General features: G+C 41.0%; 2 protein-coding genes and 1 long non-coding RNA gene across 3 annotated transcripts in view; 1 reads left to right on the top strand and 2 right to left on the bottom strand.

The window, feature by feature from the left end:
- The window catches only part of LOC128875347 (RNA polymerase II elongation factor Ell), a 163,557-nt gene extending 152,940 nt beyond the window's left edge, over positions 1-10,617 (bottom strand). Inside the window, exon 1 of the mRNA XM_054120856.1 lies at positions 9,665-10,617. Within this exon, the coding sequence (XP_053976831.1) occupies positions 9,665-9,796 (132 nt within the window). The 5' untranslated portion in view covers positions 9,797-10,617. The remainder of the gene's footprint in view (positions 1-9,664) is intronic.
- A 424-nt stretch (positions 10,618-11,041) lies between these two features.
- On the top strand, positions 11,042-11,794 carry LOC128875024 (uncharacterized). The gene is made up of 2 exons (XR_008456731.1): positions 11,042-11,475; positions 11,606-11,794. It is a non-coding gene; the product is annotated as an uncharacterized LOC128875024 (long non-coding RNA).
- A 10,412-nt stretch (positions 11,795-22,206) lies between these two features.
- LOC128875020 (uncharacterized) overlaps positions 22,207-25,849 on the bottom strand; it is a 225,830-nt gene continuing 222,187 nt past the window's right edge. The window contains exons 20-22 of the mRNA XM_054120303.1: positions 25,611-25,715; positions 25,377-25,539; positions 22,207-25,141 (exon numbers count right to left, since the gene is read on the bottom strand). Coding sequence (XP_053976278.1) covers positions 24,844-25,141; positions 25,377-25,539; positions 25,611-25,715 — 566 coding nt within the window. The 3' untranslated portion in view covers positions 22,207-24,843. The remainder of the gene's footprint in view (positions 25,142-25,376; positions 25,540-25,610; positions 25,716-25,849) is intronic.

A 25,849-nucleotide genomic window follows, 5' to 3' on the forward strand; every position in this document is an offset into this window, starting at 1 on the left:
ATAAATAAAATTGAATAGAAATTTCGATGCTTCGTCCCATTTTTTGGGGATCTCTCCGAGAATCCAAATATTAGCAATCCAAATAAATAAAATTGAATAGAAATTTCGATGCTTCGTCCCATTTTTTGGGGATCTCTCCAAGAATCCAAATATTAGCGATAGATAAATATGCGTACTTTGAGCTCAGCTTGTACAGTCATTTCGTCAAATAGAAATTATAAATCTGTTATTTATAGTTTCGTTTGCAACTCGAACGGGTTATTAGCGACCGAGTAAAGATTAGTACGTTTTAAAAATCTTGAAAGCTTCGAAGCGTCCGTTATAGCGATAGAACAAATATCAAAGTGCAGACAAACCGGTAGAAAATGTCTTGCAACCAGAGACAAGATGCGCCATAGTAGCTATTACTGATCCGTGCGTAGCACAGAGTAAACAAGAATTGAGATTGCTTTTCAAACAGATTTTTGAATATTCAATCGCCAAGAAAGTGAATATTCGAATGAATTGTTAACGAGTAAAAGGAAACACATTCCGACGCCTGCTTAAAAAGCGCAATGAATAATTGAGTTATTTATATATCTAGTACTTTCTCCCATATATTGGCATTCTAGAGTTATCCTCAAACGACTTTGCGACGAGACTTTCTGCACTCGAATCAGTCTTAAATTCGATTTGATGTTTTACACGCGCTCACGACCGCGTTCCGCGCGTAAATATTTCACGGTTTCTTTTCCGTCGGATTTTCTTTCCTTCGCTATTGGGTTATTTTTGCTTCCTACTTTCGATACACGCCGCGTGGATTACCAGTAATCCGCCATTTGTCGGAGAGGAAATCCGTTTTCGAAATAGAACAACATTCGAGTGGAGATTAAGATTCCTATTATGGGGAAGGGTCAAATTGCATCGGTAATTTTATGGGACTGAAACTACTACTTTCAATTAGTCGAGCATACAGTTCAATCGGTATAACTTCGAGGTTGGGCCGTAGAAGTTACTGGAACAAGCAAAAAATGACCAAGACTTGGGTTCTTAACTTTTTTCTTTAACATCGTTGTAATATCAACTTACTATTAGTATCATGGAGATATAATAAAATATAATAACATATAATTATCGCCCTGTTCGCGAGTGGTAATCTAATATCCTACGCGTTAATTTAATTAACACTTACTTTCGATTCGACTAAAAACTACCTGAGGTCTTCTGTGGAGTCTCGTTCTCAACGCGGAAGCTGGTTCGTGTCCCCAGCCTCGTCTACCTGCGCCGAGAACCAGGAAAAGCTGCGAGGTTCCGAGGTCCGGCGATGTTTCAAACGCTTTGCATCCCGACGCCGTCGGGACATTCCCGTCCATTTTGTTCGTTCGCGTGCAGAGGTTCGCGATGGAGTCTTGACATTCAAGGTCAGCGTCGTCGTTAACGCGCGGCTCCCTGGCCTGAATTACTTGATGGCCGCAAAACTGCACCGCGACCATCCCCTCAGGTCCCGCTGATTGTTTCTTCGTCGGTGCAACACACGTTGCGCATTTTCCCCGTTTGCATTCGAGACGGTATCCTGCGGTGTTCGCGGCGCATAAGCGCGCGACAATCGCGTTGTTGTATTATGCAATCGCATCGGGGACAAGAAAGATTCGAATGCGCTCGCACGTACGCCCGACACCGAGCGTTCCGACGCTGCTTCACGGACTACGACGCTCTCCGTATCCTCCCCTTTTCCCGACTTTCCACACCTTTCAATCGAAACACGCGACTACCCTTTTCCAATTACCGATTTCGAGGCCTGTTGCGCGTATCGCGTGCTATGGAGACTTTTAGTTTCGGATTTAAGGGAGGATTCTTGTCCAGAGGGATGATTCTTAAAATTTGTTGGGAGAGGAAACCATAGGGTCTTTTATCATTTTTTCTACATATTACAACATGATTTAAGTGTGCAAAAATAATACGTCTGTCGAGAGAATTACAATCATGGACGCCGTAAGGCAAGCTACACTAAGTAGTAAGAAGAGGTAGTTGCATGGCACCTACAAAGTTTCTCATTCGAAATAAAAAACAAATTATATTATTTGTATACAGTACTCTTTGAACCATCTGTAACATTCTGTACTATGTTGTATTTTGGATTATGATGCTGTATTATACCGGCATATTCTCTATCACCCTGTAATAATCTTCTCATCTTCCCCCTTTCGATATTTTATTCTAACAACACTAGTGACAGACCTGTTACACTTATTTCATCCATCCTACGTGCCCTCTTCTTATGAGATATCCCCTCGCCTGAATGTCAGCATAATCTAGCTCCTGCTACTAAAGAACTCTAAAACCACGTACAGCAAAATCTACCTAGTCGAGATGGATCCTGTCCATCGGGTTGAGACGAAGTTAGCCCCACTTCTTCAAACGACCCCGCGGTGTTGCCTTTGACACGGAACAGACGGTATATCTCGGGTTATAAGCGAGTTACCAAAGCCGTAAAGTAAAAGTTTCCTGCACTCACGATTTTCTACTCGCTCCGATCGAGCATCGGTTGCTTTTACTGCTTCGTACTTTCTTCCCCGAAAGAAACGCAGGCAAGGAAATTTCGTTTTGCAAGAGGAAATGAAAACGGATCGAATCTTGACTCGAAAGGTTTCGTTTTCAATTATGTACTAAGTATGTGTCTGACCAACATTTTATTACATCGTTGTATCCTAAATTCCTGGAACATTTTTTTCGAAATCAAACTGTACACGAATTTTGTTTCTAAAGCATACTTTGACCGACCTTTCGCGATCCAAATTATTCTCAATTTTTCGACCCCCCTCGTTAGTGTGCGTTTAGTCATTTTCGCAAACATGGTACAATTTACCGGTATCTTATTGTTTTAGTATTTAAGACAGAGTTAGACTTATCTTATCGTGCTGTATTACATAGGTTTCGACGATTTCTCTGCAATCGCACGTATCATCGTAATCTGACGTGGAAATATACCCGAGGGTTACTAGTACACTCGCGAAACTGAACGTCGAGTTAAATTCGTTGGATAGACCAGCCGGAACGAAGTTACGATATCGAGTTCACCTTGACATAGGACCACAAAGGACCGAAGTGTTACAAGGGTTCGCTGGTACACGCTCGCGACACGAAACGCAGCGAACGAAGCCGTTTATACCAGCTGATATTTCAATTATGCTCAACCGCGAATTCAAGCATAAGTCGAGACAAACGCATCCGACGTTTACACGTTAAAACAATTCGCGTTTCCGTCTCGGCGCACAAAAGCGTCATATGCGTCTTCGTTAACGAATTGCACGTTAGTTGGCCTAGAAACGCTGATCGAGTTTACGTTGAAACTACACGGGGAACTGAAAAATACAGTTTTCTATTTTTGTTTAGAGCTTGTACTGTTTTTTTTTAAAATATCGTTCTTATAGAACTTTCGTGGAAAAAAAACACTTTTGAAAGCTGTTCTGTTGTGGACGATACATTTTCGAATCTTTATAATAAAAGTTCCATGGAGATTCGGTACTTTTGTTAGAAAATTAATCACGATACATTGTAGGTAACAATTCCATATGATTAATTATTTTGTTAAGTTAAGAAGATTAATCGAGACTTTCAAAGTCTATATAAAAGCAACTCGAGAACTTCTCCGCCATCGATTTTTACTCCTATTTTAATTTCTTATAAATTTTATTCAAGGTAGAACTTTAATTATAAAAGTTGGAAGAGCGTTTTCAATATTTCCTCGCAACTCTAATTCAGCGCGCACTTTAACGGATGTTTTAAAACCTGCATCAGCGCGAGCGAAGTAGTGGGCAGAAGCTAGCGATGAATGAAGCCGTTAAATAAAAAATATATACGAAAAGAGAAGTAAATTGCACGTTCAACGACGCAAAATTAAATATTTATCCGCACGAAAGAATACGAGGCGCGCGAGAGAGCTTCGGCACGGCCCACAAGCATAATGCAACCGCTTCCTGATGTGGAACGAATAAACGCTTTACCGCATTCCGATCGCAATTTCGCAGATTCTTCGTGGACGCCTCTGTTTATCTGCGTCTCAAGCTGTTTGTGCTTACGAAGCAAAACTCTGGCTCGGTTACGACGCTGAATCGAAAAGAAACACCACCGCGACGCTGCTTTTAAATACGAAGGTGTACCATTATCGTTTGTTTTCTTTTTAATTCGGTATGAAAATATTAAACGTATGTTGACGCATGTACAACGCTCTAAAACTCGCAGGCTCAGTTTATCTAATAAGAACTGTAACATTAGGAGTGTCTTTCAGTAAAGAAGTAAGGTTATTTTTGCAAGAGCAATTTGCTCAAGAAGAATAAAAGTATCCCGAGGATTACTATGATTTAGTAGGATTTCTAGCATCAAACGTCCGTTTTGGGCTGGGTTACTGCGTTATTCATAAACGAGCTTCCAGCGATTAAGCTTTCAGTGCTCAACCCCTGCGTGGAATTTGTAAACGCGCCTTAAGTGAATTTCATGCAAATTTGAACCAACGGTAAATATCTGTGCGGAATATTACGTATGATTCATTAAATGTACGACGATTTTCTACTTAGGAAGGTGCTCTGGTCTAAAGCGTCAATTTTTAGTTCTTCTTAGTATATTAAACAAAATATTTAGAACAATCAGATTTTGAAAACTGTGGTTCCAAAAGTGAAGTCATTCGGTCAACTATAACTCGAGGTGTCGTCTCAACCATTTCAAAAGTTTTTCATACCAAATGCGTATACTTATCATCGCGATTGAAATCTAATTCTCGCTTGCATGCTTGTTGAAAATTAATGTCACTTTTGCAAATTTTACACATTATCAACGAAGAAATTGTAGTTAAAACTGTACAGAAATTTACAATCCAGTGTCCAAATGAACCGGAGACGATAACGTTGTCAAGATTTTTTTATTCTGGAATTTCCTGGTCGATGTGCTGGCATAAGGTATATCTGTACTGACTACCTTGAAATTTTCTTTTTTTAGATCGAGAAGCGTGAACATTCTTTCCTTTGGCTCCTTCGTTTGTCCATGTTCATGTACAATTCGTATAAAACTTGGTGTATACATTTAAATCATTTCGTACAGTAATTTTGCTGAATTTCAAATAAATTTTTGTCGATCTTATATCTTTCTGTTTTCTTCATAGAGGTGCAAGCAAAGAAAAAGCTTGAGCAAGGGTGAAGGACCAAAAAGTTTTGTTCTTCAACTTGCGACAAACAAAAGCTAACAAAATATAATCACAACTTTTGTATCGCTCTTTGAATACTCGCAAGTAACTTTCCCAAACTATGGAACGCTTGTATCGACGATTGATAATTTTTTAATTTGAATACACCACCGATTATAATAATCTATGTACATGTTTCTCTCGTCGAGTAACCGTTGTAATTATAAATATACCTACCATGGAATGTTATTTATTGCCATTCAATTCGAGAACGTCAGAGTCCTCTTACGTCAATGATATTCGCGATTGTTTGAATAATGATCGACTATTAACCGATACGTCAGTAACAAATGGAAAGGAAAATTTCACGCTCGAGCTGGCCAGACCGTACATTTGTCAAATTTGTCTACATCGGTATCGGAAATTTTCGAAGCTTCGCGAGTCGATGACCAACACGCGGTCAGGCTAAAAAGAAGTAACGATAAGCGATGACCCATGCAAAACGCGTGCAGATATTTCTCCACTTTCTTTCATTCAACGAGATTTCTTTTCTGTCTTCTTTTTTCTCCGTTTAATATACGTGTTATTGTCTTCTTTGTGGCACTTCTCTTGGCACGCCAAATCCTTGTCGATTTTCATGATTTTTTTTAGAGTGTAAGGAATGCATTCAGTGTGATACTTTTTTTATTTACATAATTCTAGTTCACAGAATTTTGTTGCGTAAAAATGATGAAAAGGCTGGATATATACCCAGTCGGCTTGATGCTGACTGAAAACGAAAGGCCGATTGCGAAACGGTTTGTGTAAAAAAATTGATTGATCACTTGTGGTCACTTGATGAACCGACAATATCGGAAGAATCATCAGTCTTAGGTACATCAATTGGACATAAGTATCGTAAAAACGTGTGCCAAATATGAGCTTGATCGGTTAAATAGGTTTCTCGAAAAAAAAGTTTCGAGACAATCGAGTTCAAAGTTTTGGAAAGATGAAAACGTGTGACTGTGACTTATCGACTTGTCAGCTACTCGAGCACCATGTAACAGTCCTCCAGCTTCCTCGTAACACTCATTGTGCCCATCCATCTCCCCTCTGCGTGATTTACACAGGCCTCTTTTGTCGCCAAAGAGCCGTGCTCTTCTTGCCGCTTGATTCGTTGCTGATCAGAGTCCACAGAGAAATTCTTCGCTTTCATTCCAATAGTGAACTGCCAGCAACATACGCTGAAATTTCCACTATTTTTAATTCACAATTCGGATACTTTGGTGACAAACGCCAGATGGTGAAATCGAAGCTCTCGTTTGTGTTCTGTGTATCCTAAACATCTCGACAGCAAATCGTCACTCGGTAAATCTTGAAAAATTAGAGAGAGGTGCTCCTGTATATTACGTAATAGGTTTTTCCACTTGCACCAGCTTTATCTTCTCCATTAAGATAAAGCTCGCGATTAGGATTTCATCTGTTGAGCACAAATGGCAATAGGAAGCCATTATGGCATTTTTCTTATCATTCGCACTGTTCGCGTTTCTTATGATAACTAATCCGCAGTAAGTTTGAAGTATTTTGTAAGAACATCTGTTAAGATTCCTCTACATCCTTATTCACTTTTTTAATATTTCGAGACCTAGTACTCATTCCCTTTTCAACGTGTCTGATGCACTCACTTGTGACTGGGAATTGCTCGCCATATGGTTCCACATCCAAGATCGCTTTAAATGTTTTCGAATCTCCATATCCAATGCAAGTGCCACACTGAACTCCGTAATTTTCCACAGATTTTAGAAACATTTCCGTGACTGCAGAAAACCCTCCATTTTCCCTGAAGAGCCCTCGTGATTATTTGAACACACTTCCACGTGCTCTCTATACCACTCATCATATTCCTCGATATTTAGTTTGTTCTTCTGTTATGAAATACACGCTTGGCAGTAACTACAATTTACTGGCAAGTCAATTACTTTGCCACTGTGATATCCGGTGAGTCATCAACTCATCACTCGTTTTTCTTATGTTTCTCTATAAAGACCTTTGCTGCACGGTAAACTTGCGGATGTAAAGAAAAATACGTGTGACTCCAAACGGAAGTGAGCTCTAGGTAGGGGCACGGTGGGATTAAAAGTGTCCCACCTTTTTGATGAACCGTAATGCATGGTGAGACATTTTTACTCCCACCTCGAAATTTTGCAATAGCTGCGTGTGTATAGGTGCGATACCTTTATTAATAAAAATATAACAATTTTGTTTGATTTAACATATTAAACACCACGTCGACCACATATGGGTGACGGAGCTTTCTACTAAAGAACTTCAACAAATAATTTAAAGGACCAACTATTGACGAAAGCAGGTCTGGGTAGTATTCGTTAATTTCGATGAGAATTAAAAAATAAATAATACGACAAATATTAGATTCTATAGTTTCTAATTGTCTGGAGACGAAATTTTAGTTCTGTGGAGACTTCCACGCGAATGAGCGTGGCAGTCATCGCGTTAAAACGCAATAAAATTCCTGTGCAACATGGGTCTATTTTATGACCTGAATTCCTGTGCCGCAAAGAGTTAAAGGCTCTCGCTCATTTTTATGAATCGACCAAAATCACTAACATCTACTGCTGTTCCACAGCCTTCGAACTACAAACGTAGATAATATAAAAATAAATGCAATTTTTGAAGCCTCTATAGCGAGTGGCCCCCTTAACGGCGATATTTTGAGGAAAGGCACGCCCCTTCGGCGACTTTACTTTCGAATCTCGTCAAAGAGGTTAGGATACACGAGGTGGTGGAAGAATCGTTCGATCGCGGCGATTTTCAGACGCTATCACGCGATCGTGCTCGCGCTCCTTTTCCAACAAACAAATCTTACGAGAAGCCACGTAACGTAAACGCAAAGTTTCGTGGGATCCGAGAGGGAACAGATGGTGGCCACACATAACCTCAACTAAACCACCGAGTCACTGTCTCTAGGCGAAGCGCTAGACCTGTAAATATCAGCTACGATAACATCGAGGCGATAGGAAAGCCAGGCTACACGGCCGACTCTTCGCTGTTCTAAAGCTGCTGAATGAAAGACGATTCTCCTATTTCCGCGATTGACGAATGGGAAAAGTAACGTGACTCTTGATAAATTATTCAAAACAGCTGCTATCAAGAAACGGGAAAAAGTGGACGTTTTGAACCGATACCGAGACAGTCTGGAATAAGACTGGTACTATTTAAACATTTTATAGGCACTCGTTTTCGGAGCTGCTCCGATTCTAATATTCTTTGAGTATTAGTATTGGTTTGTTCGGAAAGTTCATGCCTATTTTTAAGAAAAATTCAAAGACATATTTGAATTTTGATGTATATTTATTGAATGATACATGTACCATTTTGTTCCACACCTTTCCACCTCTTAAGGAATGTAAACATTTTATTTATTTATTTTTTTATTACATATTTAACGTCGCGTCAACCTTTGGTTATTAGCGACAGTTTCTTGTAAGGTTTTCTCCAATGTTAGATGTTGGTCCATATATGTGCATCTTTAAGTAGCTGGATTATTTTATTTAAGTTTTCTTTTGTGCTCCACGCTTCCTTTAAGTTTTCAGCCATTTCGATATATTCAGACCTGTATCGCCTACCAAAAATCGGCATGGACTTTCCAGACAGCCCAATATTTCGGAGTATAAAACGACGAAAATCGAATAATGATAATTTCTGTCCGTGGTAAAACTATCGAAACGCATTTCAAACGTTTTCCACGGTTGGAAACATCGCTACTCCAAAAAAAGCTGCTCACAGGCGACAGATGTGAACTCTATTTTCACCTTATCGAAGCAAAATTGTACAGAATACGATTGAAATATCATAAATTAAAATGAAGTTTGACGTACAGTATAAAAATTCAACTAGCCTCAAGCCCCGGTCTGGAAGTCGATCTAACAAGCTAACCGCCTTGTCAGTCCTCGCATTACGTAATGTCGTTGTCAAACCATACGGATACATCGTTACGATGCAGTCGAGCGAGTCAAGATCGCGAAAAGTGCACCAGCGACGATTTCGAATTGAACAGAGTTGAATTTCTCCGTGAACCATGCCCGTGCAATGGGGAAAAAGTGTGGAGCGGTAACCAGCTGCTACGAGCCAACGTGGCCCCGTATGCATTCCATTCTAGGATCTTTTTATACCGATTTCAATGACGCCGTAACGCATTGTCTCGTCACGGAATAAATAACATTCGTGGCAATTTCGAAAAGCAGTCGCAACGGTGCTCAGCGATGGCTGCGGTAACGAAATTCCGCACGAAATATGGCGAGCGAGTTGACGATCGGGTATCTCTTTCCTTGGCACGACATTACGACACACGTACGCACACACACCGACCGCCATCGTGACGACGTGCAGAGGTGCGCACATATACACCTATACACACGCGGGGCCACAAACTCTCGCGGATCCTAGCCTGTACGTAAGGAAAAAACGAGTACGCGACGTAAACGCGTTTAAACCAGAAGAGAATTTACTCACCCGATTCCTTAGGAAGTCCTCGATGGCACGTTGCGCCGAGTCGGTGAGCTTCACAAAGATCAGGGACTTGTTTTCGTGAAAATTACTGTGCGACGACAAACCATACTGGACACCTGCCACCAGCGCCGCCATTTCTCTGTCTCTCAGCAGCGGGTTCTCTCTCGCACACCGTCCCCCTCGTAAAAGCGCACACAGCTGACGACGTCCTTGTTGGTTAAAACGGAGCACTTCTTTTCCTTTTGTTACTTTTTACGTTTAACCCCGCGATACGATGCGTCGCATGCTACGTTACGGCGAAAAACACTTGTCGCGACGATATATCCTCACCCGTGGAACAAACGGAGTAAAGACGGAGAGAGAAACAGAAGGGAAGGTAAAAAAAAAGAAGTTAAAGAGACAGAGAAAGACATACAACCCCCCCCGAAATAGAGGATTCTCTCGCACTGCCCCGTAGCTCTAGCACACACGCGTCTTCTCGTTTCTTCGGAGTATATTTTCCTTTTTTTTTTTTTCCACGCTCTCCACCTTTGCCACTACTTTACGCGGTTCCGTTCTCCTCGTCACGCTTCGAAAGTGGTTAGCACCCGCGCATAAACCACCCTCTCACACGTTCCTGGTCCTCGTTTCCTCTCAACCGTCACATATTAGCGCGCCGACACGTCTCATTTCAGATTTTCTCGCGATTGGGTACGTTAAGGAGAGAGCAGCGCCCGTCGTTTCGCCGTAAGGAACTACACAACTACACTTTCGAACGACCACCTGGTAGGCGGGGCTTACGGGAGAACCGTCGACCAATCCCGATCCGTGTTGAGATAGCATGCGACTGTCGACCCTACCGTCCTCATGCGGTCGCAGTCAACGATCGACTGATATCGCTTGCTTCTACCGTCCGATTTCTCATGTACTCGTGCTGCCATCTGGACGACGACTTCCGTAATTCTGCGCGCAATAATACCACCCGACTCGAACAACGCCGCAGAAACCATACTTCATTCTGTGAGACAATGGATTCTCACGTATTAGGCTTACAAATAAATTCTGCACTTTCCTAAAATCATCACTTATTGATACAAAGAAAGAAACTATACCACTCATGATCGTTCCTCCAGTCATACAAGAGAGCACATATAGTTGTAAAAACAAATCTCAAAGCAATCTGTGTTTTACATGAAAGTTGGTACTTTAACGTAACAAAATGGCGAGCACATAGGTATTTCTGTTTAAAATAGAGTTACCAATAGCTCACGATGTAATGACCAACTTCGACTCTTATTTCTAATTTCTAATTTAATCACATTTTATTATCGATATTACTAAGACATCGTAGTTACGTTCACTTTTCAGAAAACGCATGCGCGCTGAGAATCGGACTTTATAAATGCCTGAGTTTTCCCTCTATAAAAGTACTCCGTGGTCTTGGCGTTTATAGGGAAAAATCAAAGGAATCTCTAGCGCCAGGGAAAGAGAACTAAGAGAAGTAACGACACTGGTGACTTTCCCTAGACGACACGAACTCTCATTGGTTGGCTATACTCATCTATACGTAATACAGTGGTGTGGCAGCACTTGCCAGGTTAGTGGATAATTGTAACAATTGCAAAAATTGTAGTGTGCAATTTGTGTGGAAGAGCTACAGTTATTGTTCACCATCAGTTTAATTATATAATTCATCAAATATGCTAGTTAAGATAGGAACTGGGTTTATGTTAATCGGATACGTACTTTTCTTAGCAAAATGTGTAATTGATCCAACAAGCGCGATGTTGACGCGTTACAATTCAGTATACGGCGACGTAGATGAGAAGACACAGGTAAATATTTATATTAAATAAATAATGCTAATTATCTGTTTATACTAGCCAATAGCAGACTGTTGTGAACATATTTCTTGAAGAGAACATAATGTAATTGTTTTAGTATTAAGTGAGGTTATTCTTACAGGAAAAGTTGGGGAGAAGTTTTTAAAGGTTATAATCAACCATGTTGGACTGTATTGTACGTAGTTTAAAGTCTACCTTTGTGAAGGATTAATGCCATCTAATATTATGGTATACTGTTATTTTATGTATACAGTATGCTTGTGAACACAGAAGTCATGGGATTATAATAAAACGGAGTATTTACAGGGAACCAATCTTGTCAATGATCATTGAGTTAAAGTTTTCCCCTATTTTCTTTCCTTTTACAAATCATACCTTATTCCAAATGAATAAAACCACATGGATAGTTTCTTTAGGAGTAATTTATTAGTTGTTGGTGAGTAAACTGTTGTCAGACAATTTAATATATGTTTCTTCATCTTCATATATATTTTTCTATTAGGAAAAACTCAAAATATATCTTATGTGCTTTAATTTCCATTGAGTAATAACTCAGAATCATGCACTATCATGACTATATTCATTTACCATGAAATAGATTAAACTAACAATAAGTTCTTTGGCATCGATCTCAATAGATTCCATTCGTTGGAACAAAAGTTACAGTTCCTTATATTAAACTGGCCATTTTTTAATCGATCCTTTCGTTTCATTTTATTCTGTGCTCCATTTCTGTTTTGGCAGTAACATGTTCAAATATTTCAAATACGTTGGAGTTTCTAACATTGATGTTAATTCATCCATCTGTCCCCTTGAAAGAGAATTTTCAACCTCTGTTTAGAAACAGATACGATTAAAATATTTGATGGGATCAGAATCGGTAGGAGAGGGTGTTCGAGTAAAATATATTCAAACTGATAGGTTTTGATGATTTATTAGAGTCCCTGGATTACCTTCCCCTGAGGCAGCCCATTCCAATAAGAAAGCCATCCTTTCTCTATCTCTTAATTTTTACCATCTTATATCGCATACGCTTTTTGTTCCGCTGTCCATTTAAGAGCACCCTTTGGATATGGTACATTTATGCAAATGAGGAACGAGAAAACTGTGCGAACGGACAACGGGAATGAACAAACAGAAAATGAACATTACTTTTATCGGAATGTATCGTTTATCTACCTCATCGAGATAATTGCGTTAGCGTTATTCAGGTTTTACTTTCCTAATTTGCGGGGACACGATGGTTACGTGTAGCGTGACGGTTCAATTTTCAATACACTAAGCGAAGCGTGCCGCGTATTATAGAGTGGATCGAGCAAATATGTACCACGCCGTGGAATATCCTGCCGAAAGGAATAGAGTAACACATCCATCGTGTCTCCGCAACGTGCAACGAGTAACGGCGCCCCAGATGCTAAACATTGTTAACTCATTTACAAAAGGAGGACACGCGACGTTCTGTCCGCGTAACGAGCGCCGTCTCTTTGGCAATGCTTTCGCTCCAAGTGATTTTTCGGGCAAACGAAAACGAATGTAAAATCTCCTACACGATTAATCGATACATCTACGAGTGGATAATTTAACGTACTTTCAACATCCTTCGAACCGAAAGAATAAAGGAACGAATGACACACGCTTGGAAAGAGCACTCGGCGTATTATTACAGGTGAATATACGGAGGCGAGTATACGGATACATACAGAACATAGGAATCATCGAGGTTGAATGGGACTGGGCGTTTAGAAAATGTGCCATTCTCGTTGCTGCTTCGCGTTCACGCTGGATTTCTCTATAACGGTTTCGCAAGCGAACCCTCCGAAAATTATAAAGACACCTAGCTGCGTTTAATTCGTCGGATTCTCGCTATTTATACGCTGAAACACGAGGCAACATCGGGCCGCAAATGTATTATACCATGATCATGTATATGTACACTCGTCGTTATGTATGTATATATACCGACATATCTAAATAAATAAATATATATATACGTATTTATATATATTTATATTTATATATGTCCATGTGTATGTGTGTGTGTGCATTCGTATGTGCAATATATTCTGCGGTTACACGATCGAAATGCAATAATATCTTACACGTGCGCGTAACTGTCGATGCAGAACAAACCTATAGATTACAAAAACGGTGAACCGGAGGCAACAAACGGACGCTTCGTATAACGCCGGCGCGACGAAGAACACCCATGCCCTAATTACAGTGACAACAATGACGGTGATCGTGACAAAGGCGGAGACGATGAAGAAACAATGTCGACAACGATTAGCTGTATTAGTTCCGTTTTCTCCTTCCTTTTTCCGTTAATCGCCGCTCGAAAACCTAGAGGCCTTCGACGTGAACGACGGAAATAGTTGCAATCCGTTACGCAATGCCTTGCCAACGTCCGAATCGGATCGTTCTCGATGCGTTTTATCTACAGGAGGGACCCAAAGTCAATTCTGGTCAACATGCGTATAAAGATTGCGCTAAAATCGATGGTGCAGATCTTGGATACACCAAGGAACAAGTTGGTAAATATGAGCCTGGAAATCAAGCGTTTTATACGTGCAAAGGACATTCGTACTTCCCCGGGCACGTGTTCGAAATGCTGGAAACATGTCTCGACACGTTTCCGCGAGATTCGCACCTGCTCAAGAATTCCAGGTGTTTCCTACTTCTCGACAAGAGAAACTGACGTAATAATTGAGAACTGTTAAGGAGGACACTTGAGGTAGTTGAAGTATAATACGAAATTGTACTTTACCATTGGATGGAACGTTTAATTCAGTCGCTATGGGTGGTAGAAAAGAAAATTATTTTATTTTTGATAATTCCTTCTTCATAAAGAATTCGAGTGGGAAAGAAGTAATTTCAAAGAAGTAGGTGTGTATTTGTTGCTGTAACGTAGCACACCTCACTAAATTAGTATCGAAAATAACTTTCCAATTAAAAAAAAAAAAACTCAATAACTTTGCTATTTTTCAATCGTGTAAGGTTTTCTTATATTCATTTCCAAGAATCTCTCCTCACGATTCGGAAACTTGATTTTTAGACCCACGTTTACCAACAGTTAATGCTTATTTTGATGAGTACTATACAGCCCGGTTCGACCCATCGATTTTAGAACGTTTTGTGTATCTCCTATAGCACGTCGCATCGGATGGGACCGAATTATTCGTTCCTCTTTACAAGAGAAAATCACTAGCATCGTCTTTCTCTTCGTGGATCACTTTTTCGGGGAACACTCGGAGCTGTCGAATGATAGTGACTTTTCTGAAACGAATTTACGCAATCGACGGTATATACACTCGCGTATTTGCTCGAGGCCTCCAGGTTTGGGACTGGCCCGTACTCAACAATATCCGTTTAATCACGGCGTTGTAACATTTAGTCGCGACTTAACATTCTATCCAGTAATTCGTGGTAGCAACAATATTCGAACTGCGTGCCCTTCGCGAAAGACACGATGATATGATACACGTTACGATGATTCGACGACGACAAAACTCTGATCGACTTCCCTCGTTTGGCTCTTAATTACTCTCGCGCGAGATCGTCTCATTGTACTCCTCTTTCAGGCCCTATCACAGGGTGGGCCAGCCAGGCCGTTCGGCCCGGGCCTCACACTTACGCGGGCCTCAAGTTTACACAATGCAGATAATTGAGAAATTTTTACGCTCTTACAATCGGTATAGAATTTGGTAATAATAAGCAATATGTTTGGCGCAAAGAGCAATACCGCTGCTTTTTCGACTTATCGGTGCTAGCATTGTGCTAAGGCACACCCTAGAGCTAGACGGAACTATCGATAAGATTTATCTAGCAGATCCTGTCGTGATTTATTAACAGACAGTTAATAATTAGGTGCATCAACGAACTATCTATTAGATAATAGATGGTTTATTAATGGAGGGATTCAAACGACTAACAGCATTTAAAGCAGTCTGTGCTAGATAAACCTCGGCTAGCCAACACGCTATCGATCGCAGTGATATCGCTCTCTGTACTAAAGATAACGATTACTACGCAAAGAAGTTACTTTTAATTCATTTGGGAGAGTTCTTTTAAATTGTAGAGGCCTGTAAAAGATAAGCGGCCCGGACCTCTCCCGATCTCTGAGAGGCCCTGCTTCTTTTAGCTACTTCGCTCGATGGATGGACTTTACCATCTATTTGTTCCTCTCTTTCGCTCGCTCACACTGTACCACGTCGCGCGCGTTTTCTGACCTATCGATCGAACCTTGTCATCCTCTGATACGCGAAATGTAATTATCCGTTTCGTTAACTATACCGTGGAAACTGTTAATCGGGAACGAGTAAATAAACAGAGAAATCAAAATGGAATGTGTTCCTTTGGGAGTGTGTTCGAATAAAATTAAGAAGTCTCGAGGGGACTTTTTTTCGATTGAAAAAAATGATTCTTCGTAGCTAGTCGATATTTAAGAAACCCAAGAAATTAAGCAATCTGAAATGGTACGGTATCGGCAATCTTTTGCTTTGGGACAAAAGTGCGAAGTAGATATCCGTTCCATGAGGTTCCATGCGAATACGCGTGACAACGATCTGCTCGGTCAGAATTGTCAGATTAATCAAGTATCACAGAGAACGAATGGGAAATGGACGTGAATCGGTGTACATGGAATGAAACAATTCGATAAAATACCTGACAACCCTGACGTCGCGGGGGATGATGCGATGATTCAATGACCGGAGTCGTGAATGGTGGCTAATGATGCACACACGTCAATCGTACAAGCGACTCGGAGAACAGAGCTCCGCGTGTGAGTGAACGAACGAAAGTGAAACGTTTATTAATAAAGATCTGGGGTTACGGTATCGTAGGATATTATTTTTTCTTGTGTTAAATGTGCGTGTTTGACTCGGATACAATTGCTTTAAGGTTCACCTATACTCGGAGGCTGCGCAACGACGTGTCGTAATTATACTCCTTGTATCTCTCTCTCTCTCTTTCTCTCTCTCTCTCTCTCTCTCTCTCTCTCTCTCTCTCTCTCTCTCTCGCTCGCTCTCTCTTCGTTCGCATGTGTTAAGTCGCGTGAAAAAATTTTGATAACAACGGGTGGGGGGTACACTCTCCGCGGGGGACGACGAAAATGTACTCTTTACTCGTTAATATGTATAATTACCTAATAAACACGCAGTCATCCGCATGTACGCACAGAATTACGCGATCCGTTTATTTTACTTATACGTTTGTTTGTTTGTTTTTTTGTCTGCAAACGCGTCACATCTCGTCGCGCACGATTTACAAATTTACTCCTTAACATGCTTTTTACTTACGAAACACAAACATCCCGTCGTAATCATTTTTTTTTTTTCTTTTAATATATTTGTTAGGTACATTATATACGCGTCGTACGATTCTTCAAGCATAGTATTGTCAACGGTTGTGTATATATTTGTCCTTCTTCTTCTTATTCTTCGTCTACTTCTTCGTAGCCATATTTTCTTTTCTTTTTTTTCTTTGTTTTATTTCGTTCAGCTTGTTTCGTTAAATGATTTCACCTGCTACACGCTCTCGCGGCACAGCAGTCCGGAGTGTGATCATCCGAATGATTCCTTTTCTTTGGTTCTGCGCCTCGTGTGGGCGTACCGGACGCAAAAGTTCGCGGTGACAACTCGCACTCTCGTCGAACAGGAACTAACCCTTCGACCCCTATTCCATTGTACGTACCCCGTTTCTTTCACGCGCGTTCTTCGTAGAACGATGGATCGATTCGTGTTGCGGGACCAATGGCTGCTCGATCGCGCGAAGAAGTAGCTACGGACTTTTTATTGTAACGCTCTTTTCATTCCGACCCACTTCGATCGTCAAAACATTCGCGATTTACTTGGATGACTGACATGATTCGTCAAATGTGGGCATAATGATTCTCTCCTATCATTTTATCTGTATTCGACGAGCGTTTAACCCTTCGGGGAACTTTTATCTTTCAACTTCCAAATCTATGGATTGAATAGTAATTTTGTTAATATTTTGAAATTTTGAATGTTGATAAGTGTGGATAACCGAAACGTCTTGCTTTGTATCGATACATGTTTGTTTTTGAAGTTCGTATTTATATATTCTTCTTGTTGTATTCCAATTGAATATCTCATTTAACAAAAATTTCCTTCAAGCAAATTACATAAATATTTCACCTTAATTTTTCAATAATATTGTTCGTAATACAGAATGCGATAACTGTTATTAATTTATCAGCAAAGAGTATTTAATTCGTTTAGAGGGATCCTGTAAATAGCTTCTGACATTCGTATAAAAATCTGGAAGAACAACTTAATTTTGAATTAAAAGTAAAGATTTTTATCTCTATGTCTCAGGCTTAGAAATTTCGATAATTAGGATAATAACGTTATTACATATTTCGTCGGTGGAGTACATAGGATCGATTCGAACATTCGAAAACAATATCAGATCCCTGCAGGGTTAAACTTCCGTCAGCTTCGTTAATTTCCCTCGATAATTCAACGTTTCAAAGTGAACGATGAACGAACTTTCGGTATAATCCTCTCTGTTCCCAAGATCTGGCTGACCATGATGAGAACCTGCGTGAGCATGAAACACATGATGCTGAAATACCACTTTCGTGCAGCGACGAGCGAATGATCGTTTTTTTCGGAACCCTCGTCGTTCAACCTGTTCACCCGTGTACCAGAGTGGGCAGCGATTACTTTCGCGACGTTCGCAATTGTCTGATTTATCGATAATAAACTGTAAACTACGTTCCGTAAATCGCAACCGTAAATCAGCAATTCGGTAATCGTATCGATTACGTTTTGCCCACCACTGTCGCGTACACGTGACTCAGTTTGCCCGCGAATACACTTTTGCGTCCCCGTTTCGTATTCGGCACATCTCATCCGTGCTGTCCTCGTTTATCGTTCCGGGTTGGCCATAGTCTGCGGCGTCGCGACGTTCCGTCGCGGCGTCTACTAATTTTTATCACACACCGACGAGACTCTTCGGACGTTTAACGAGTATAGAGAATAGAAATCGAAATTGTCTTTTAAAAGAGAAAAATACTGTTGCTATTGGGATCGGTGTAATCACGTACGTTTGGGTATCGTTTCGTATGGGTATGCGTGTCAGAGATGGGCAACGTTTCCCTGGAATGATCGGATGAATAAGAACACCGTATAGCGTTTATTATTCTATGCGACGGTTGTTCGGATAAACTTCGATTCGTTCAACGCGAAATATAACATCTTACAACTCCGATTCTAATTATTATTGAACAAAGGGTAACAAGCTTTCTTCAGCTTTCATTCGTTACTCGAAATTCTTATTTTACAGAGTGTCTTGCCCATCTCTGGCGTGTATGCGTGTAAATACTTGACCCTGAGAATCCGTGGTGCGTGAGAGGAGAAAGAAATCGAGTTGTATACACGTTATGGCGATATACCTTTCGTAGGAGGTCAATGTCGAAATCGAAGAAAATAAGTACCCGAAGAGGCTGAGTTTTCCTTTCGAAATATCGATTTAAAAGAACGATTTTTTTAACGTGTTTCGCGTTCAGCCATTACGATTCTCAGTACCACGTGTTTACATGCATGGACGTGTTCTCGGTTCAGACGCTAGCGTCTGGCACGTGTTCGTGAGTCGTGTATGTTCGTCTGAATGTATGTGAGATATGTGTGTACGTGTGTATGTACTTTAAAGGGTAATTATCACAGAATACACGAGATATTTTTCATTAAGCTTACGAGATATTAATCGAAGCGGAGAGTAGGAGGAAAAATTGGCAGCCAACCCCGTCTACGAGGCGCGATTTGCCGAGCGACCCGGAAATTCGACGCTTCCAGCTTGCAACACAAAGGCCGTTTTCTCGTTTTCGTCGACGGACTTGGTCTTGGGTGCCGAATTCGCCGTTCTTCGTAATTATTATGTACTTAGGCAGCGGAGAAAATAGACAGTTTTACAAATGAATATGGTGGCGAGACCGCGGACCCGTGTTTCCTACTTTCGTCGATCTTCCCCGTCTACCTTTTCGTATCTTCGTTCGTGTAAACGAACCCTGTTGCTGCTTTTTCTCGAAAATGCATACTCTCGATCGCGGAATAGAAACGAGCAAAATTTGTGTCTACAGGTAAATTTCAAATAATCGAGAGATGAAGTCTTTGGTAATTATAAAAATTGGAATTTTTATTTTATAAGAAGCTTCAAATTTATCGTCTTTTAAGGAGGTTTAAAAATTGTCGTTTTATACCGAAGGACTCGGTAAGGCTTTTCCAGTAGTTTTTGATGCATCTTCGTTAAAGATGCTTGTACTTAATAGACCTATATTGTTTAACCAGCCAATTGTTATTTATTAATAATTATGGTAGTAATTTTGAATTTTTATTTAGTACCCCGGAGGCATGGGACACCATGGTGTACAATGTATGATGGAGTATAAATATCAATCATGTAGTTATTGTAGTATTCGGTACATTTAGCAATTATTATTATTTTTACGACGTAGCGAGGTCCTGAATGTAAAATACGCGAGCCATGTGAACTCGTGTCTTTGCACTGTTATTTGTCTTCAGAGAAAATCAGACACAGTGTTTTTCGTCCATATTTATTTTCTTTATTACTTGAGTTAGGATATTAGTGTTTCCATTATTACAAACAATAGAAAAAAAAAAACATTAGAAAGTAAATTTTAGTAACAACTGAACATATTATACCATATCAATTTCTTTTATTAATTCATCTAGAACATATCTCATATAAAAGGAAAATCGTAATTCATAAAAATTGAAGGTGATGATGTCCCACACCTCTAATTGCAAGGCAGAGAATCCTGAAGTAAAATTATATGTCACGATAAACGAATAAAGATTTGTCCAAGTAATCCTCAAATCGCTCGAATCAAATTTTGCCCGTCTCTGTTACGAAATCGTGTGTACTTAACACGTTGACAACTTGATACGAAAGTCTTCATAGTGCCCAAGTCGAACGTTGATAACTTATCTCAGAGATTTCTGTTCCCTCCGATTTTCATTTTTCCCTAGCTGCAACCGAGCAAAAATCTTTCCCTAACGAATCCTTCTATTTATTTGTCTATTTATATTTTTCTAATTAATTACTGATATTTTCGAATGTTCTGTACCATGTGTACGGTGTTTTGAGGAATTAAATCCTTTTGGTTCAGGAAATTTTGCAGGACGTAGCTCGGCAGATTCAGCCACTTTGTTTAGCTGGTGTACTAATTTCTTCGTAAATATACAAGTAACCAAGAAATAGTTTCTTTTTCGATAGTTGAAATAAAATTCGTGCAGTAGAGGGTTAAATACCCCGTCGTGAACGTGTTAAGAACGACCTGGAACACGTCTCGTGATCGAGAAGCATTACGTCAGGGAGTTCTCTAATCGAACGGCACAGATCTGGACACGTTTGAATCTAAATGTTCTAATCGCGTCGAGGAGTGTCGCGATAATCGCGTTTCGCAAACGAAAGAAGTTAAAATCTTTTATCTGAAATCCGTTCCACGATCTTCCGTGACGAAGGCGCGGAGAAACGCGCGATACTTGACCAGAAATTACTCGAAGGTCTGGGTTCCTGCGCGTGCACCTAGTTCCAACTAAGCAACGCTTTTTCAAACGTTCTTCAAAGACGAATAAATGTCTGTTCATTCGACATAAATTATAATATTATTTTATCGATAAAACTTCCATCGATACTCAACAAATGGCAGACATTTCTTCCCTGCTTTAAATTTTTATCTAAATCCCCGAAGAGATTACCTGCTGATTTGGCGCCATTGAACGCGCAACGACCCAGCCCCGAAGCTGGTAATTTCGAAAAGTATGCGCGTGTAACATGGGGATAATTTCACAAAGTGCGGGGAATAGAATGGGCAAAATTTCGTTCGAATAACAGACGAATAGAACCAACGTGTAACAATTTATTCGTGACGTTTATTCGATCTAACGGTTGAATCTTTATTCCTCCATTGTGAAGTATAATATACAGCCACTCAAACGGAATTTTCGATTCTATGTATAACGAATAAAAAGTAGTATATAACTTACTCGTTACTCGCAGAAATTTATCTAGATACAAATTTTGCCCAATTCTGTGGGGGGGTTGAGGAGCGGGAGGGGCAAATGAAATCGTTCAACGCGGAAAGATTCCGCGCCTGACCTGTGTCGCGTGTAAATGGATTCGTGGAAAAGCACCTGGTTCTATCAAAGATGGCCGATTATTTCTTTCCTGGGTGGCTCTCCTTTTCATTTCTATTTCTCACTCTCTCCCTCTCTTTCTTTTTCCAGACGAAAATCCCGCGCTCGCAGCTACATCAGCGTTTAGACACTATACACAATACGTAAGTATATCTAGACGTACTACGTAGTAGAAACTTTTTTGGATATAATCGTGTAATCTCTGGAATTGTATATCTGGCCGGGCCGCGGGGGGCCGGTGAATGAAATTCATTAGGTTCAAAGTCGCGTGCATCTTTGTGTTATCGTTTAGTCTCCCCCTTTTCTCTCCAGTTTTTCTTTTCCTCTCTTCGCGAAGGTTTTCCTCGAAAGGGAGATCCGATCGAAGCTTCGCCCAACAAATACGACGCGAATCGAAGAACGACGACGTTTACTTCGAAGACCTGTTTCCGTTTTGTAGCGGATCGGGGGACCATTTAACGCGTCCCACTCTCGATTTTCGATATTTCCGTATTTTCTCTTTTTTTTTTTTATTCGCAGGGATGTCTTGTACGAGAGCCAAGGACTCGAACGTGGTCAGCGAACCGTGTCCACGGATGGACAGCCTTCGGATCTATGTACAAGAGCAATATCGATGTGATATCAAGCGAATAGACAGAGAAGTATCAACGTTCGTTCTCGAAGCTGGCGTTCCCACTTCCTTCTCGTGTGTTCGTTTTCCTCTTCGTTCACGCAGAAAGCAATGGTCGTCGGAGAAGTTATTCGTATGATTATTCGATTACTATAGGAGCTACGACGATATAAAGTTTAATTTCGAAAAATCGGGCCATCGACTCGTGAAAACGGCCGCGGACACCGGATCGATGATCGAGACTCGTCTCGCGATACAGTAGTGCCTCGCGTGATGTTCGAAAATTCGCCAATCATCCATACGCGAAGCACGGTTAGAGTTTTACGTGGAAATAGGCGGGGATAGGCAAAATTTTATTCCAATGGTAATAGATGACGAATGAAGATATTGTACAACGTTCGGATTGAACAGTTACCTATGAAATATGAATTCATTTTGTCATCTTTTATCTGGAACAAAATATCACCCATCTTGTATAATGTTCAAAATCTGCCAATTATCGATACGTAAGGACGAGTAGACGAGTAGTAATTTTTTTGTTGGATCTGATTTCTTCTTTTAATTTCTTTTAATTTTATGTTTCGGAAGTTTTTCAAAAACTCCAGATATCTCGCAGTTTTTACCGAATTCTACGATTGCCATTACTATATCTGCAGTCATTCCCATAAATACTCGTACCCTCCGTGTCTATTGAAGAAATTTGTTTAAATTAAATAATAGGTTCGATGTTTCCAAGTGTATGTTTGTATAAATATCTTGATGTATATATAAATATATACACGTATAATTTAATTCATATTTATAATGAAGAATTCATTTGGTAATATCAAAACTATTATTTAATTTAGTGAAACTTCTTCGATAGAGGGTACGAATATTTATGGAATTGACTGTATATATGTATACATTCATAATAAATCTTCGATGTCAAATTTTCTTCTTTGAAAGTACATCTTTATACGTAAAAAAATTTCAAAAACAAGAACAAATTGCACCTTAAAATGCATAGCAAAAAACCTTGACTCCTCCCTTAATTACCCCAGCAACAAATGTAATCGATGTTCGAAACACTACTGCGTTGCCCTCGAAAATCGAGAGCGGACGGGGCACGGTGATTTCGTTCGCGTCGATCGTAAACAGGGGTACATTGACACGTGCGCGACGTCTCGCGTCGCCGAGGCGATACCGAGGACGTATTCACGGAGTGTTTCGAAGCCTTCGAGCGGACCTCTGTTGTCGTTCACCACAGCAATTCAGACTCTTACGATCTCTTTTTGTTAATCCTTACGAGTAAGAACGTACTTTACAATTACAATGCCTATTTTAATTACTAACGGCGCGCGGCGAGCGACGTCGCGGCGCGCCTATTTGGTCGTACGCAATGCTACGTTAAACTGTTATTAGAAAAAACTTCTTCGTCAACAATGTGTTTTTTTTTTCACGTGTTATCTACAAGTAAACTCGTCTTCCCGAACAAACGGCCTAAAACGTCGTCTCGCACGAGGGTCTATAGTTTTAATTAGTATTAACGTCGCCTCGTCGCAGCGCGATTATCCCCGTCTTTCGTATGTCGAAACACGACCTGTCGCGTACCCCGTGGGTGATCCTTCGTTTTTCTTTTTTTTTTTAATTCGTCCTCTTCGCGTCGCAGGGTGGTATCCGTGGATGTCGAGGTACGCTCGCGTTTTGTTGGACGCACATTTTCTTTTTTTTTTTTACGGCTAATTCGACTCCTCCTCCTCCTCCTCTCTTACATTACGAATATTACCAAATATATTGCGTACTGGCAGCACTGTTTTCACGTATCGCGTCTATTCGGAACACTCTTCAAAATGCCTCGAAGCTTCGTGTCCTCCCTCCTCGCGGCACTTAATCGATTAAGAGTCCGGCTCGCGTTCCTCCGTGTTCACCGAGATCACCGTTCACGAGCTTCCGACGCTTCTACGCGTCCCGAGAGGGAGGGAGGAATCACCCTCAGTCCCTCTTCCGTTCTATCGGTATCCTCTTTTCTTTGTATCCGATGGACGAGCGTTTCGACTCGGGGGGCCAGGGATTTTCTCGGGCGCGTTCGCTCGATACCAATCCGGGAGACGTCTTGTCCGGACACTTTTCCGTAAATTCTTTCCTTTGTTTTGTTTTGTAGGGACGGGGCTGAAGCTCTGTGATTCGTAAAAAAGAGAGAAGAACACGCTCGACCGGCAGCTGGCCGCGAAGGGAACGGGACTGGCCTCGTTCCCGTGTTTCATTTCGCAGCGACCGAGTTCTCGTCGTAACCGAAATTAATTCGGTGGATCGTTTCGTCAACGGCGTTTCTCTTGTCTGTGTATGTATATATATGTATATACGTATACACGTATATACATATACGTATATATATATCGCGCGGTTGTTCTCGATCGCGTCTTCTGCGGGTCGTCAAGGACCTCGTGTACTCTCTCGACCACGACGGCCGAACGCCTCTGGTCTCCCCTGTGGACAATGCACCTCCTTCACCACCTCCGAGCTCTTTCCAAACTCGAAGGACGCATCGCTTCGCTGTATGCTTTAACGCTGTGTCCCCGAGGTTCAGGTGGGATTCGGCAGAGGCGTTTCCTGCCTTATGTCGCTCTTCAGCTTCACGAACTCCTTGGCGATCTCGTCGTTGTTCCTCTGCGAGAGGATCCTCAGGATCGTCCAGCCCGTCTCGTCCATCTGGATTCGTTTGCCCAGCGACAACCAGCAGGCGCACGAGCCCTCCTCGACGATGTCCTTCAGCTGCATCACCGCCACGCCGACCAGTCGGTCCTCCCTCGCGAAGTAGTAGTCCTTCACGCATATGTGCAGCTCGTAGAAGTCGAGTTGCTGCTGCTCGTTGCCGATCATGCTGAAAATTCAGGGAAATTTGTTAGTGTTACTCGTACGCAGACGAATTCCATTCTGGATCACTGTTTTAATGCGATGATTAACCCTTTCGGACCTGAAGACACTTCTTGGAATTAAATACAATTTTACGTGGACCTAAATCGAATAACACACGAAACAATTGTGTCGTGGTAGGTTTAATATTGAAATAGGTCAGGAAATCCTAGTCCTCTGTTCATTTTAACGAATGCACTTACAAATCGAAACTCTCGTTGAATTGCGGGGACCAGTTATTGCTCTTCGACTTCGTCGACTGCTTCCTCTTCTTTCCGGTCAGATGTGGTCCGATCAGGTTCACCTCAACGAACGGCCTGAACATTCCCGTAGCTAGCTGCCACTTCAAATCGTTCGCAGCGACGACTAAAACGCAAGATTCATTCGTTGGTAAACGTTCGAACGATGTTTACGAATAAAAATAGATCGGATCGTACCTTTGACGGTGACCTTCTGTTCGCCAGTTCCAGGATGCGTGAAGAGATCCACCTGAATGCTGACCTCGCCCACGGAACCTTCTTCCGGGCCCGCGGGATCTGGAACTTTATTAGCGACAGTCAGTTTTTCTATTCCATTCGGCATTTTAGACGCTAAGTGCTACGAGAGACAGAAATTAGATCGCTTCTATTCGATGCTAAAAATTCAAAGTTTTTATGCTAAGATTCTATACTCGCAA

Source organism: Hylaeus volcanicus, chromosome 4 (genome assembly GCF_026283585.1).
Source record: "Hylaeus volcanicus isolate JK05 chromosome 4, UHH_iyHylVolc1.0_haploid, whole genome shotgun sequence".
NCBI classification, from domain to species: Eukaryota; Metazoa; Arthropoda; class Insecta; order Hymenoptera; family Colletidae; genus Hylaeus; species Hylaeus volcanicus.